The following is a 16,880-nucleotide window of genomic DNA, read 5'->3' as shown; positions in this document are numbered from 1 at the left end:
ACAGTCACTGTTGATTCTGTATCTGATACATTTCCTTCTCTTTATTGTTTGCTAGAAAACTCAGGACAAATGTGTAGCCCGTCCAAATGTGCAGGATTTTTAAGGCATGCAATGTATCCTGGTTGTATCTTATCCCTCCTCCTTTCACCTTTCCCTTGTCTTGTTTTCACTGTCCATTCATCTTACCTTTTATTTCATCTCATGTGTGTCCATATAAGTGTCTTCAGGCCCTTTGTAGAAAAGGTAGGAGTCCTTCTTAGGCACGTACCTCAAATTAAATGAAACAGGCTATTTCCCAGAGGTCACCTGAGGCCTTTTTTCCTCCCTTTGAGTTGTTCCTAATGGTCTGGGTGGTGTGGCAGGACAGATGTGGTGTGTGGTGGGGATCCAGCTGGATGTTTGCATGCTCTTCCCGTCTCTCATTAGTGCTGTCAATAGGGTGAGTTCTTTACTGTTCCTGATCTTAGTTTCTTTATGTCTAACATGGGAACACTAAATGCTTTCTTTGTGGGATCCCTGGGGGGCTCAGCAGTTTAGCTCCGCCTTCAGCCCCGGGCGTGATCCTGGGGTCCTGGGATCAAGTCCCACATGAGGCTCCCCGCATGGGAGCCTGTGTCTGTGTCTCTGCCTCTCTCTCTCTCTCTCTCTGTGTGTGAGTCATGAATAAATAAATAAATAAAATATTAAAAAAATAAATGCTTTCTTTGCTAGGAAATTGTGAAGATTAGATTAGATTAGAAGATTGTTTTATATGAAACACTGTGCCTGGTGTGTAGTGATTTCCTTCTTTCTTTTCTTTCCTGAGACTGTGGCTATTCCTGAGGTTTCGGTTGTCTCTAAAGGTGAAGACATTTAAGACTTTCTTCCGTGTGACAATCTTGTCAGCTGTTCTGAATTTCTCAGTGACTTCGATATACTTACACTCTGATGTGGCAGTTGTCACTTTACCTTTCCCCTCCTTAGCCATTCTGCTTTGGATTCTCTGCATCCACAGTGTTCCTCCACCCTCCTCCTTTCTGCTTAGTGCTTCTTGCTGTCATGGAGATTTGGTTCTGCCACCTTCCGGCTCAGCGTACTGCTGTAGCTCCCTCTTGCTTATCCTGAAACACTTACACTTCTCTGCCTGCAGGAAGTTGGCTCCACTTGCCCCCTTGAGCCCCATTTCCATGTATTTTCATTGTATAAAATGGGAATGACCTGCCTGTACAGAAGGGCTTCGCTATAGGTTCCTCCTTCCATCTCCAGAGCATTTTACCTTGTGAAATATGATCTGTTCAGTTTGCCATAGTTTAGGAAAGACTGTCACTTGAAGAGAAGGAAAGTTCTACTGCCTTTGCTCCTTAGCCCTTAGTCCTTTGGGCTGCGAGTCACCTCCCTATTCCCATGGCTGGTGGGCGTGACTCAACTTATGTGCCAGACACAGGATTGCAGTGATAATAGAGTTCAGTCCCTCCCTGCAAAGAGCGTCAGTCCCCTTGATTCTTATTCTCAGCTCTTCCTCCTTCTTCTGTACCTTGTCTGCTTCAGCACAGGAACTACATGTGGTGGGAGGTTTTAGGGAATCTGCTAGTGGAGTGAGTTTATTAATGCTTCTGGAAAAATAGGAGAAGAGTTTGTTGTATTGAAGTGTAAAAAGCCTTCTTTACTTTTTGAGAGCCTGCTGACATTACCTTACTGAACAATTTGGTTCTAGTACGTGCTGGAAAAAAGTACTTCTTGGGGAAGTCATTTCAGATACAAATGAGAAGACAAGTTTGGTCATAGCTCAGAAAATATGCCAGTATTTCATAGAAGAGACCAATGCTATGCTTCGAAAGGTATGTTTCTAGAACATTGCATTCTTTTATTAAAGACATATTTTGATTAAGAAGTTACTTGCTTTGTACATGTTACACCTTGTTAGGGCATTGTTTGATGCCTTAAAATAGATGAATGTTGATGTAATTTCTGGGATTTTTGTCTGTTAACATTGTGTTTATATTTTCGATAGGTAAAATTATTGGATGAATTTTCAAGTACTCTTTTAAAAATATTTCTGTTTAGTAAATGTTTTAGTGAAATGGGAAATCAGCTCATTTTTTAAGAAAAGATTTTATTGGGACGCCTGGGTGGCTCAGTGGTTGAGCGTCTGCCTTTGGCTCAGGGTGTGATCCTGGAGTCCTGGGATCGAGTCCTACATTGGGCTTCCTGCATGGAGCCTGCTTCTCCTCCCTCTGCCTGTGTCTCTGCCTTTCTCTCTGTGTCTCTCGTGAATAAATAAATAAAATCTTTAAAAACAAAAAAAAGAAAAGATTTTATTTGTTTGAGAGAGACAGAAAGAGAGAGAGAGAGAATGAGCAAGGGGGAGGGACAGAGGGAGAAGCAGACTTCCCCATGGAGCAGGGAGCCTGACGTGAGGCTGTATCCCAGGACCCCAGGATCATGATCTGAGCTGAAGGCAGGCAGAAACTTAACCACGTGAGCCACCCAGATGCCCTGAGAAATCAGCTCACTTTAATGAAAACATTACTGGGATTGAAAAATAATTTTAATGAACCTTCAAGACATTATGCTAAGTGAAATAATCCAGAATACAAAAAGACAAATATTGTGTAATTCCACTTATATGAGTTATCCAGCATAGGCAAACTCCTCGAAACAGAAAGTAGAGTTATGGTTACCAGGGGCTAGAGGTGGGGGGAACAGGGAGTTCCTGTGTAATGGGTGCAGAGTTTCTGTTAGAGACGATGGAGGGAGGGATCCTGGGGAGACAAAGTGGTTACAGGTACAGGACACTGTGAGCATAACTTAATGCCATTGAACTATCCCTGCAAAGTGGCCAGAATGTTAAATTTTATGTTTATGTATATTTTACTACAGTAAAACAAAATTAATTTTAAAATACCTTCCAGATTTCTCATATGAAAGATGAAGAAGTGACTTTGCTAAACCAACTAACTTTAGTAGAAACATTGTGGACAGAAGAGCTAAAGATTCTGCAGGCCTCTGCTGAGATTCTAAACAGCTTGCAAACACCTTTTAGGTAACTTCACCTAATGCATTTGATCACCTCCTATGGTGGGTGTGACTTCTTAAACAGGTTTAAACAAAGATTTATTTTGTATAGAAGCATTTACAGTCAATGAATGGTTTCTATTAAACAGTTGTATACCAAATCCTACTCCTTTTGCTTTCTTTGTTGATGGGATGGAGCGGTGGCTTGCTCTGACGCTGGAGGGTATCTGGGGGGTGCGGGCAGGGCAGACTCTGCAGATTCTGAAGCTAGAAGTAGAAGTTGGATGTGCCATCCTCACAGCACCTCTGATATTCTCAAAATAGACCACAGTCCTGCAGGAAGAAGTAGGAGGAAAGCCCTGCACTGTAAGGAGAGAGGGGCTGTGAGGGGCTCTGTGTGTGGCCTTTCACTGGTTGTCTACTTCCCCTGTGACTCAGCACTTGTAAAAGGAAGGGCAAGAAGTTGTACTTTGATCATGTTCTGATACCCTTGGGTTTAGGGATGGGCTGGTGGTGGGTGCCTTTGGGTGGGGAGGGTGGAGGAGTGTGGGGCAGGCCTAGGTCTCTGCTGGCCTTCACCCTGAGCTGCACTGAGCTGGAGCAAACCATGCCACATTTTTTGCTTCTGATTTCCAATCTGAAAAGGAGATTGTTGGGCTGGAATGGGGGTGGATGTCCAATGCATCAGCCCTGAGCCCCCGGTCAACAGAAGGACTGGGACACGAGGCCGGCCGAGGCCCCAGGTGTTGCTGCCTCTCCCTTTCTTGGCCTTTCTCATTAGGAACTAGGGAATTGGGTGTAGGAGAGACGGTTGGGGTGCTGTCTGTGATTTTTATTGAATTGGAAGTTCGGTCATTAAATACAGGACCACCATCTGTTTGCAGTTTTCTGGAATGTGTTTGATTTTGAATTTCTTGTCAGACATGTCCCTTTTCCATTCTTTGTGGTGGGTGTTTAACCCTTGTATTCTGCTTTTTTGTCATTTTAGTGACTGAGGTTTGGGAGGAATAGGAGATAAATATATGTGCTCAGTTGGCGATTTTGAATTCTGAGTCTTTACCTTCCTTTTTTTTTTTTTTTAATAAAAGCATTTTAGACTATAGACTTCCCTGTGAGTATGGTTTTTTATGTAAAGTGTGTACTAATTAGTACTTTTTATTTTTTTATTTTTTAAAGATTTTATTTATTTACTCATGAGAGAGACACAGAGAGAGGGAGAGAGAGGCAGAGACACAGGCAGAGGGAGAAGCAGGCTCTGTGCAGGGAGCCTGACATGGGACTCGATCCCGGGTCTCCAGGACCACACCCTCAGCTGAAGGGGGCGCTAAACCACCGAGCCACCCTGGGCTTCCCTAATTCGTACTTTTTAAAACTCTTGGCTCAGAATTTACAGTTTTCATAGCATTCTCATGCCTGTCAGTCAACAATCAGAACAACTGCGAGGGAGTTAGCAGGTGTTATACATCACAGAAGCAGATAGGGACATGTCATAAAAACTGGACTACTGTCGAAACACAAGACATTTATTAAATATTAGCATTGCTGAATGTGAGGTACTGTGCTCAGGCCTTGGCATGCAGTGTTTTATTTAATCCTCATACTTAACCCTGTTATAAATAAAAAGGAAGAGAACTTGCCTAACATTATATACCCAGTGTGTGCTACAGTAAAAATGCCCACTCACCCTGCCCTCAGAGGGCCCAGGGTCCCCAGCTTGGGCGTGTTTGTGTTCAGGATTTACTGTGCTGTCCTGACAAAGGGATGTAGTACACCTGTATGGGCCTGTCACCTCCATTTCAGTGGGCATCCACACATGCCAGTCAGGGAGCCTGGCGCAGCTGCAGCACAGTGGGGAGGTCTGCTTGATTATAGGGCTCCATGTAGATAAACTGCCCTAAAGCCACAGTCATATGTGAGCTTCCATCCTTGCTCTTTTCCTCTTTATCATTTTCAGAACCAGGGAGGGAAGAAGGGATGCTCCCTCCTCAGCTCTCACTAGTCCTTGGCCTCAGGGGACCCCCTGGATAAACCATGCAGGGGGTGGAGTCTTGGAGGAACCACTGGGCCTCTGCAAGGTTGGGGATGGACAGGGGCATTGGTGCCTAGGTCTGGTTTTCCCTCCCAGGTTTGCATTCTTCCCCAGTGCTGAAATCCTGCTCTTGTGGAATACCACCCAAACAAGCAGATGGGGCCTGCTCTTTTCAGACGGCAGAGTGTCTAGACAGCTTTCCCCATTCCTGTATATAGTTGGTGTTGACTTTGTTTTTAAATAGTTGCAGTGTGTTTTAGGATATGCTGTACTAGGGATCTGCAAACTTTAAAGAGGCAGATAGTAAATATTTTAAGCTCTCTGAGCCATACGGTCTTTGTCCCAACCATATTGTACAGTGTACAGACAATATGCAAACAAGTTGCATGGCTGTGTTCCAGTAAGACTACAGAGACAGTTCATGGGCCATGGTTCACTGACCCTTGTGCTAATCCATACTTATTTTTCTGTCCCCTATTTGTGGACATTTAGGACCTAACTATATTAATATATGTATAATTATATATATATATATAATACATAGGACATGAGCTCCTACTTGAAGGTGCCATATACCTTTGAAAAAAAAAGCCCCCCCTCTCCCTTAACATGAAAAACTTCACAGACCTGTGTGGTAATAGTTGTGCTTCGGTTGTCCCGTGCTTAGAAAAAAAAATAGACGTGACAAAAGTCTATACATTTACAAATGAGAAGTGTTTCATCATCCACACCCGATCTGTGCATATTTGAAAAACATCTGAATAAGACTTTTCCATTCGTAGACAATGCATGTGAGAAATCTGTGGCTCCTGCAGGGCAGCCTGACCCACGGGGTAAACCACTGTCGATAGAGACAACGCGGCCTCCTTTGGCTTGTCCTTGCAGTGATTTGCAAGGACCTGCAAAACCCATCTCTGCCAAGACAGGAGGGACAGCCTGAGCTGATCTCTGAGCACCACTGTTTCCCTCTTCTTTCCTCTCGCACCATTTCCATCTTCTTCCTTTTCTGTTTTCTCCTCACTGGCACCTTGGACATGGCTGAGGTTCCAAGCACACTCACCCCTTGTTGCTCTCTGGTTACAGTTTGTGGGTGGTAAGTGTCCCGAGGGCTGACTTGGCCTGAAGGACAGACACCTGGAAGTTAAGGGCTATTTGAGGCATACCTCAAATATTTCGAACTAAAAACAGAAAAGGCACTCCTCAGACTGGGGGCATTAAGTGCTTCTGCCTGAAGGTGGAGACAGGTAATGACACAGGAAACCAGAGCTGTTAATTCTAAGAAAACAGCTTTCACTGAAGCACTTAGACACCACCCTGAGAGCCATCAAGGTACAGAAATAGGAGGAAACTTACTATAATAGCTCTTCATTTGGCAAACAGCAATCACATTCGGTGTGACAGATTAATGTTGGGCAGTAGGTTTTGTCCAGAGGACTAAAGTATAACAAAAATCAGTTTGTCAGCTGACATTTGAATGTAGAGGTTTGTCAGGAATGCAGCCATGTTGGTTCAGTTGGAAAAGGGCTTTTTTGTGAACAGATCCAGAGAGTCATTTGTAAATTACAGGGAATGGAACATTAAGAGGGAAGAAGTGGGCCTGAAGCATCTTTCTATAACTTTGCCAGCGTACTGCATACAACAAAGCCAAGAACCTTATACAACATGCCAGTGAGCCAACACAACATGCCAGTGTGTCAGTACAATACCAGTGTACCACATACAACATGCCAGCGTGCCCCATGCCAGTGTGCCAACACAACATGCTAGTGTGTCAATACAATACCACTGTGCCACATACAACATGCCAGTGTGTCAACACAATATCAGTGTACCACATACAACATGCCAGTGTGCCACATGCCAGTGTGCCAACACAACAGGCTAGTGTGTCAATACAATCCCAGTGTGCCACATGCAGCATGCCCATTTGCCAACACAGCATGCCAGTGTGCCAACACATGCCAGTGTGTCAATACAATACCAGTGTACCACATACAACATGCCAGCGTGCCCCATGCCAGTGTGCCAACACAACGTGCTAGTGGGTCAATATAATACCAGTGTGCCACATACAACATGCCCACATGCCAACACAGCATGCCCGTGTGCCAACACAACATGCTAGTGTGTCAATACAATACCACTGTGCCACATACAACATGCCAGTGTGTCAACACAATATCAGTGTACCACATACAACATGCCAGTGTGCCAACACAACAGGCTAGTGTGTCAATACAATCCCGTGTGCCACATACAGCATGCCCATTTGCCAACACAGCATGCCAGTGTGCCAACACAAGATGCAACTGTGTCAATACAGTACCACTGTGCCACATACAGCATGCCCATTTGCCACATGCAACATGCCGGTGTGCCAATACAGCATGCCGGTGTACCACATACAGCATGCCCATGAGCCAACACAACATGCCAGTGTGTCAATACAATAACGGTACCACGTACAACATGCTAGTGTGCCACATGCCAGTGTGCCAACACAACATGCCAGTGTGTCAATACAATACCGGTGTGTCACATACAACATGCCAGTGTGCCACATGCCAGTGTGCCAACACGCTAGTGTCTCAATACAATACCAGTGTACCACATACAACATGCCAGTGTGCCACCTGCCAGTGTGCCAACACAACATGGTAGTGTGTCAGTACAATACCAATGTGCCAATACAGCATGCCCGTGTGCCAACACAGCATGCTAGTGTGTCAATACAATACCGGTGTACCACATACAGCATTCCAGCATGCCACATGCCTGTGTGCCACATAACAACAATGCTGTGTACTCTCTGGTGCTGTTCTCTTTCACCTTTCAGAGGACACCTTTCTATATCATTCTGTTATAACCTTTCCTTGGGATATTTTCTTGTTTAATTTCCTTCTATTCATGGTTAAACTATCCCATAGTTTTAACATTAGGCTGTGAGTAAATTTCTAAAAACAACAATATAATGGAATTTAATAAAAATGCAGAGTCACCACTTCCCACCCTCCAGGACAGCTGTAATCAAGAAGATAAAGTGTTAAGGATGCGGAGAAATTGGAGCCCTCTTACACCGCTGAGGGAGAAGTCCAATGGTGCAGCTGCTTTGATCAACAGTCTGGCCCTTCCTCCAACAGTATAGATTTTATGACCCAGCAGTTCCCCTCCTAGGTTCGTTACCCAAGACTTGAAAACATGTCCAGGCAAAAACTTGAATGTGAATGTTTGTAGCAGTTTGCATAACAGTTACTCGTAACAGCCCCAATGCAAATGTTATCTGTGGGCGAATGGATAAATGAGATTTTGCCATAAAATGGAATATTATTTAGGCACAGAAAGGAACAAAGTACTCGTATATGCGACAACAGGGATGAGCCTTAGAAACATGCTAAATGAAAGAACCCAATCACAAGAGACCACATATAACTGTATTTATAGGAAATGTGCAGAATTGGCAAATCTAGAGCGATGGGAAGTAGATGAGTGGTTGCCGTGTTTCGGGCTGGGGTGCTGCTGGGATTGGGTGGCAAGGGCTAGAACATAGGGTCTCATTTGGGGCAACAGAAGTGCTCTCTAGTCGTGATGGCTACGTGGCTCTGCATAAATACTGAAGCCCATCGGATTGTGCACTTTAAATGGGTCAGTGGTATGTATGGCCTATGAGTTACATGGCAAGAAACTTTTTTTTTTTTTTTTAAAGTAAGGCTAGTGCCTAATTAATGAGGATTCTACGTCTCTTCTCACTTGCTGCTAACACTTTTTCCAGGAAGGTCCAGAGTCTATCAATCTGACAACATCAGTAAGTACCCATCATTACATTTATCACCTTGTTAATCCTTACCATGAAATGTTGAGGTAACGCTTTCTTGATTTTGTAAATGTGAAGTTATTTATTGCTGAGGTCCCATAGCTGCTAAGTGGCAGAGCTAGGATTCAGACCTCAGTCATCCTCCAGACGCTGTGCTTATAATGTTCATACCACAAAGATTGTGTTTGTGAAAGCTGCAGACAGGCTTAGGGAGGCACCTGATCTGATCTCACCTGATCAGGACTCTATAAAATTAAAGTGCTGCTGGATTGGCCATCCTTGGAAGAACATGTGGAGTGCTGAGACACCACAGCCTTGCCTGTTTAAATCTGTTCTCTTGGGATCCCTGGGTGGCTCAGTGGTTTAGCGCCTGCCTTGGGCCCAGGGTGTGATCCTGGAGTTTCGGGATCAAGTCCTGCATCGGGGTCCCTGTAGGGAGCCTGCTTCTCCCTCTGCCTGTGTCTCTGCCTCTCTCTCTGTCTCTCATGAATAAATAAAATCTTTAAAAAAATCCTTTTGATGAGCAAAGAGACTCCCTAATATATGGAAGAGCAGACTCATGGCCCAAGGAACCCACCTTCAAAAATGACAACCCATTCCCTGAGAGAGGTGTTAGTAGCCACATAGTATAGAAGAGCAAACAGGTGCAGAGAAGGGAAGTGATGTGGCCGAGGGCATTCAGCAGGTGAACACCGGGCCACATAGGGTACAGGTGGAGCTACCTCTGGTCACAGGTAGTTGAAGCCTTTATTAAGAGCATGTGTGTCAGTCTGTGGGCCCCTGACCATGACATCAGAAACTGCCAGGTACTATGAGCTCATCCCAAGCCCACAGAATCAATCTCTGGGAGGTAGGTGCAGGAATATGTATTTTCAGTGAGCCCCTGGGTGACTTCTGTGCCCATTGTTTGTGAACCACCGATCTAGAGATTCCAATGGAGGAGTGCCCTCTGAGGGTCCCTGGGTTGTAGTTGGGTCCTTTCATGACTCCTGATGTGATGCGTTAGGCAGACCCCAGATTGTGTGACTCTGAGATCAGGCCTCAGAATACGTGTACTGTCAGAGGGTTGGGGTGAGAGGTCCTTGAGATGGTCCACTCAGACCCCTTCATTTTGTGGTTGAGACCCTGAGAGATGGAGGAGCTTGCTCTGGACCCTGGATCTGGCATAGCAGAATCCACATTTTCTTTCTGATTCCTGTGGACGTCACAGTGTCCTGCATTCTCCTTCCGTAGTATAACATCTAGACGTTCTCACAAATGGACTTTCTGGACTGTATTCTTCTGAAGAAAAATCAGAGTGGGAGTGAGGCAGTTGGAGGAGAGAGGGAGGTGGGAGCCCCAGCCCAGGGAAGGGTGGAGAAGACACTAACGTGGACCAAGTCCCTCCCATCTTTGGCCTTTCTGTTCTCATTCCGTGTTCCCATCTTATTTTCATAGCAGCTCTGTGGGGCAAGTATTCCATGTTTTACCAGAGATGAAGAAAAAACGGAGGAATAGAGGGGTTGAGTCACTTGCCCACATTGTACATTTCAGATTAGAACCCAGGAGTCTCCAAATTCAAGTCCATTACTCATCAGACCTATTTCTGCCTCCAAAGATGGGCAGCCTACAGTGCAGGGTGGGGATAGGCCCCCTTAGCACGGTTTGTTTTGTTTTGTCTCCTTTTCATGTTCTAACAGGCAGCTTCCTCAAAATCATTGTGCAGACTGGCAACAAAGAGCCAGCAGCACCCAGGTGCCAGGAGAAAGAGGGCCTTCCCAGGGGGTCCCTGTGGGCCAAGCTCCCTCCCTGTCACAGTGACACCTATACATCCCATAAAGGGCAGAGGGGCGAGCAGGGGCGAGTGATCCCAAAAGGCAGCCTTGTCCCGTTTCAGAGGAACTTGTCCTGCAGGTGGGGGACTCTCCTTTCGATCTCAAGGGTCCCTGTCTGGTTACGCAGCTCTGGCCATAGGGATTTAAAAGCCTTCTGCTGTTGCCTCGAGCCAGAAGATAAGGCAAAAAACCAGGACTGTGCAGGGTCTACTTAGCAATTATGAGGACAGTAAATAATTCCAGCTCTAACTTTGTCCCTGTCAGGGGCACCTAGGGAGACCTCAAAATGTCTAAGATAAAAGGGAATTCAGGGTGTCGTTCATGACAGGGGTCCAGTGTAAGGCTGTGTCTGTTGCAGGCAGCATAGATCTTTGCTTCTCAGGTCCTCCCAAGCCTCAGATAGTAAGGGTGGCAGCAGCCATTCCAAGCCTTAGCTGTTTATGGGAACCACGGACGAAGCATTTTTAAAAATTTTATTGAGGAGTAATTAGCAAATATATTTGAATAGACTTAAAGTGTACAGGGGCACCTGGGCGGGTCAGTTGGTTAAGCATCTGCCTTAGATTCAGGTCATGATTCTGGGGTCCTGAGATCGAGTCCTGCATCAGGCTCCCTGCTCAGCGAGGAGTCTGCTTCTCCCTCTGCCTCTGCCCCTCCTCATGCTCTCTCTTCCTCTCTCTCTCTCTCTCTCTCTCTCTTCAATCAATCAATCTTAAAAAAAGGCAAAGTGTACACATGATGATTTGATATACCTCTACATTATAGAATGATTGCGGAGATCAAGATAATGAACACGACCATTAGCTCACATAGTTAACGTAGTTAACTTTTATTTCTTTCTGTTTTGGGAATGCTTACGGTTTGCTCTCAGCGAATCTTTCAAGTTTACTTTCAAGTAAACAATACCGTAGTATTAACTGATGATGCTGTACAGTAGTTCTTCTGAACTTATTCTTCTTAACAACTGAAAAATTGCACCCATTGACCAATGCTGCAGCATTGTCCCATATTTCCAGCCCCTGGCAACCACTGTTCTATTCTCCGTTTCTATGAAACTGGCTTATTTTCCACCTTAATATTCCATGTAGCTGATATCAGACAGCATTTGTCTTTCTCAGTCTGGCTTATTCCACTTAGCAAAATGCCTTCCAAATTGCTCCATGCAATTGCATTGGCAGGATTTCCTTTTTTATGGCTGAATAATATTCCATTGTTTGTATGTACCACGTTTTCTTTACTCATTCATCTGTTGAAGGGCACTTTACACTGTTTCTGTATCTTGGGTATTTTGATTAATGCTGTAATGAATATGAGTGTGCAGATATCTCTTCAAGATTCTGATTTCAACTCCTTTGGATCAATTATAAGTTTTTTTTTTTGAGGAACCATTATACTGCTTTCCATAATGGCTTTACCAATATATATTACCACCAACAGTGTCTAAGTGTCCTTTTTTCCACATCCTCACCAACATTGATATCTCTCATTTTTTCAACAGCCATCTTACTAGATGTTATCTCATGGTGGCTCTGATTTGCACTTTCCTGAGGATCAGGGATGTGAAGCATCTTTTCATATATCTCTTGTATGTCTTTTTTTTTTTTAAGATTATTTATTTATTTATTCATGAAAGACACACACACACACAGAGGCAGAGATGTAGGCAGAGAGAGGCAGACTCCATGCAGGGAGCCCGGTGTGGGACTCAATTCCAGGACTCCAGGATCATGCCCTGAGCTGAAGGCAGATGCTCCACTGCTCAGGCGTCCCTATGTCTTTTTTTTTTTAATGTCTATTCAGGTCCTGCACCCATTTTAAAATTGTATTATTTGCTTTTCTTCCTATTGAAGTGTATGAGTTCTTTGTACATTTGTATAACAACCCCTTACGATATATATATTTTGCAAATATTTTCACCCATCCTGTGGGCTGCCTTTTCAACTCATTGTTTCCATGCCGCACAGAAGCTCTCTAGTTTGATGCAGTCCCACTTGTTTATTTTTTTATTTTTTATTTACAACTTTTTTACCTGTACCTTTGATGTCTTATCCAAGAAATCATTGCCAAGGCCTTTATCAAGGATCTTTTCCCCTATGTTTTCTTCTAGGAGTTTTATGGTTTCAGGTCTTATATTTAAATCTTTGATCTCTTTTGAGTTAGTTTTTGTGAGTGGCAGTACTATAGGGATCCAGTTTTACTCTTTTGCATGTGGATATTTGGGTTCCCCAGAACCATTTATTGAAGAGATTATCCTTTCCCCATTGTGTGTTGTTGGGGCCCTTGTCAAAATTTAGTTGACCTTGTATGTGTGGGTTTACATCTGGGCTCTCTATTCTCTTCCATATGATGGTTTTTATGCCAGTACCATACTGTTCTGATTACTCTAGCTTTGTAAATATAGCTTGAAATCAGGAGTGTGATGCCTCCAACTTTGTTCTTTTTTTTTTTTTTTTTTCCAGTATCACTTTGGCTGTTTGGGGTCTTTTGTAATTCCATACAAATTTTCGAATACTTTTTTTCCTATTTCTGTGAAGGATGCCATTAGGATTTTGATAGAGATTGGATTGAATCTGTAGATCACTTTGGGTAGTATGAACATCTTTATGAATAGGTAATTCACATCTTCCTTTCTGATTTGGATGCCTTTATTTCTTATTCTTAACTAATTACTGTGGCTGGGACTTCCGGTACTATATTGAATGGATATGGTAGGAGTGGGCATCCCTGTCTTACTCTTGATTTTAGAGGAAAGGCTTCTAACTTTCCACCAATATATATAATGTAGCTGTGGGTTTGTTGTATATGACTTCTATTATTCTTTTTTTTTTAAAGATTTTATTTATTTATTCATGAGAATACACAGAGAGGAGAGAGAGAGAGGGAGAGAGAGGCAGAGACACAGGCAGAGGGAGAAGCAGGCTCCATGCAGGGAGCCCAATATGGGACTCGATCCTGGGTCTCGAGGATCACTCCCCAGGCTGAAGGCAGCGCTAAACCGCTGAGCCACTTGGGCTGCCCTTCTATTATTCTGAGGAACATTTCCTCTATATCTAATTTGTTGAGAATTTTATTATGAAAGGACATTGAATTTTTTCAAATGTTTTTTCTGCATCTGTTAAAATGATCATACGATTGTTATCCTTTATCTTGTTAATTTAGTTAATCACATTTATTAATGTAGTATATCACATCCTTGCATCCTATGGGTGAATCCGTCTTGATCCTGGTGTGTGATCATTTCAGTGTGTTCTTGAATTTGGTTTGCTAGTATTTTGTTGAGGATTTTTGCATTTGGGTTCACCAGGGATGTTGGCTTGTAATTTTCTTTCTTTCTTTTTTTTTTTTAAGATTTTATTTATTTATTCATGAGAGACACAGAGAGAGAGAAGCAGAGACACAGGCAGAGGGAGAAGCAGGCTCCATGCAGGGAGCCCGATATGGGACTCGATCCTGGGACTCCAGGACCACGCCCTCGGCTGAAGGCAGGCACCAAAGTGCTGAGCCACCCAGGGATCCCTGGCTTGTAATTTTCATTGCCTGTAGTATCCTGGACTGCCTTCAGTTACCAGGGTAATGCTTCATAAAATGTGTTTGGAAGTGTTCCTTTCTTTGCAATTTTTTAGAAGAGTTTATAAAAGATTGGTATTAATTTTTCTTTAAATGTTTGGTGAATTCACCTGTGGAGCCATCTGGTCCTGGGCTTTTATTTGTTGGGAGATTTTTGATTACTAATTCAATTTCCTTGCTTATTATTGGTCTGTTCAAATTTTCTATTATTTCATGATCAGTCTTGGTAAGTTGTGTGTTTCTATGAATTTATCAATTTCTTCTGAATTATATAATTTGTTGGCATATAATGGTCCATAGCTGTCTGTCTCTTATGATCTTTAGAATTTTTGTGGTATCACTTGTAATATCTCTTCTTTCATTTGTTTTTATGTAGTCATCTTTTTCTGCTTAGTCTAGCTACATATTTGTCAATTGTGTTTATTTTTTCAAAAAGCCCATTCCTACTTTTGTTCATATTTTCTATTGTTTCCCTAGTCTTTTTTAAAAAAAGACTATTTATTTATCTGCTTGAGAGAGTGATAGAAAGCAGGAACAAGAAGGAGAAGCAGACTCCTCACTGAGCAGGGAGCCTGACCTGAGGCTTGATCCCAGGACTCTGAGATCACATCCTGAGCCGAAGGCAGATGCTTATCTGACTGAGCCACCCAGATTCCCCTCTCTATATTTCATTTATTTCTGGTCTAATCTTTATTCTTTCCTTCTTTCTGCTAATTTTGGGCTTTGTTTTTCTTTATCCAGTTCCTTGAGGTATAAGGTTAAGTTGTTTATTTGAGATTTTTTTTCTTATTGTAAACATTTATTACTATAAATATTCCTCTTTGAACTGCTTTGACTGCATTCCATAAGTTTTGGTGTGTTGTGTTTCCATTTTTGTTTGTGTCTAGATATTTTTTTATTTCTTTGTTGATCCATTGGTTGCTAAGTGTGTGGTTGAATTTTCACATATTTGTAAATTTCCAGCTTTCTTCTTGTTACTGATTTCCAGTCTCAAATCACTGCTGTTGGAAAAGATACTTTTTTAAAAAAATTTATTTATTTATTTATTTACGATAGTCACACACAGAGAGAGAGAGAGAGGCAGAGACACAGGCAGAGAGAGAAGCAGGCTCCATGCACCGGGAGCCCGATGTGGGATTCAATCCCGGGTCTCCAGGATCGCGCCCTGAGCCAAAGGCAGGTGCCAAACCGCTGCGCCACCCAGGGATCCCCGGAAAAGATACTTGATAGGATTTCAATGTTCTTAAATTTCTTAATGCTTATCTTGTGACCTAACATATGATTTATTCTGGAGAATGTTTCATGTGTCCTTGAGAAGAATGTGATTTCTCCTGCTGTTGGATAGAGTACTCGGTATATGTCTGTTAGGTACATTTGGTCTAAAGTGTCATTCAAATCCATTATTATTATTATTATTATTATTATTATTATTGTTATTATTTTACTGATTTTCTCTCTGAATGATCTGTTGAAAGTGAGGTATTGAAGTTTCCTACTATTGTTGCATTGCTGTCTATTTTTGCCTTCATATCTATTAATACTTGTTTAATATGTATAGGTTTTCCAATATTGGGTATGTAGATGTTTATCCTTTTGGTGAATCAACCCCTTCATCATTATAAATGCTTCTTTGTCTCTGTTGCAGATTTTGACTTAAAATCTATTTTGTCTGATCTGAGTATTTCTATCCCTGCCCTCTTTTGTTTTTCATTTGCACAGAATATCTTTCGTCCCTTTACTCTCAGCTTCTAAGTGTCCTTAAAACTCAAGTCTCTTGTAAGTAGCATTTAGTTGGGTTTTGTTTTTTTTTGAATGTGTTTTTTGTCTATTCTTTTCTTTTAATTAGATAATTTAAACCATTTACATTTAGAATAATTACTGATAGGTAAGGACTTACTATCACCATCCTGTTAAATGCTTTTTCTGATTTTTTTGTAGTTCCTTTCTTGCTTTCTTCTTCTTTTGCTGTCTTTTTTTGTGAGCTGATGATTTTTTATAGTGGTATGCTTTGATACTGTTCTCTTTATCATTTGTGTATCTGTTACAGATTTTTGCTTTGTGGTTATCATGAAACTTTTAGAATACATTTTTTAATTATGACTATTTTGAGCTGATAACTTCAATTGCATAAAAATCTTCCAAACATTTACATGCTTACACAGTTTATATTGTTGATGTCCCAAGTTACATCTTTTTATATTATCTATCCATTAACAAAATATTGTTGCTAGAGTTATTTTTACTATTTTTGTCTCTTAATCTGTAGGTTGGAGTTCAAAGTGATTTACATACTACCTTTGCAGTATTAGAGTATTTTGAATTTGATGATATGTTTTCCTTTACTAGTGAATTTATACTTCCATCTGTTTTCATGTTGCTAATTACTGTTTTTTGGTGTGTCAGCCTCAATAACTCCTTTTAGCATTTTTTGTAAGGCAGGTATGGTGGTGACAAATTCCCTCAATATTTGTTTGTGAGAGTTTTTATTTCTCCTTCTTCTTTTTTTTAAGATTTTATTTATTCATGAGAGACAGAGAGAGAGAGAGAGAGAGGCAGAGACACAGGCAGAGGGAGAAGCAGGCTCCATGTAGGAAACCCAATGCAGGACCCAATTCCGGGTCTCCAGGATCAGGCCCTGGGCCAAAGGTGGCACTAAACCACTGAG

The 16,880-nt window shown here is 42.3% G+C and overlaps 1 protein-coding gene across 14 annotated transcripts in view; it reads left to right on the top strand.

Annotated features, from left to right (window-relative positions):
• SETD4 (SET domain containing 4) overlaps positions 1-16,880 on the top strand; it is an 84,184-nt gene that overhangs the window by 22,932 nt on the left and 44,372 nt on the right. For 2 of the 14 annotated variants that reach the window (XR_012021388.1, XR_012021386.1), the window contains 3 exons: positions 806-842; positions 1,694-1,817; positions 2,892-3,155. The exons of 9 other annotated variants lie outside the window; for them this stretch is intronic. Coding sequence is in view for 2 of the 5 variants with exons in the window: in XM_072806891.1 (XP_072662992.1) it covers positions 1,694-1,817; positions 2,892-3,026 (259 nt within the window). In the remaining 3 variants the exon portion in view is untranslated. Of the gene's footprint in view, positions 1-805; positions 843-1,693; positions 1,818-2,891; positions 3,156-16,880 lie in introns of those variants that run through there. 3 more of the 14 variants (XM_072806891.1, XM_072806884.1, XR_012021387.1) reach the window with 2 other exon arrangements.

Source organism: Canis lupus, chromosome 30 (assembly GCF_048164855.1).
Source record: "Canis lupus baileyi chromosome 30, mCanLup2.hap1, whole genome shotgun sequence".
NCBI lineage: Eukaryota > Metazoa > Chordata > Mammalia > Carnivora > Canidae > Canis > Canis lupus.
Note: the sequence above shows the minus strand (reverse complement) of the source record. Positions and strands in the feature narration are given on the sequence as shown.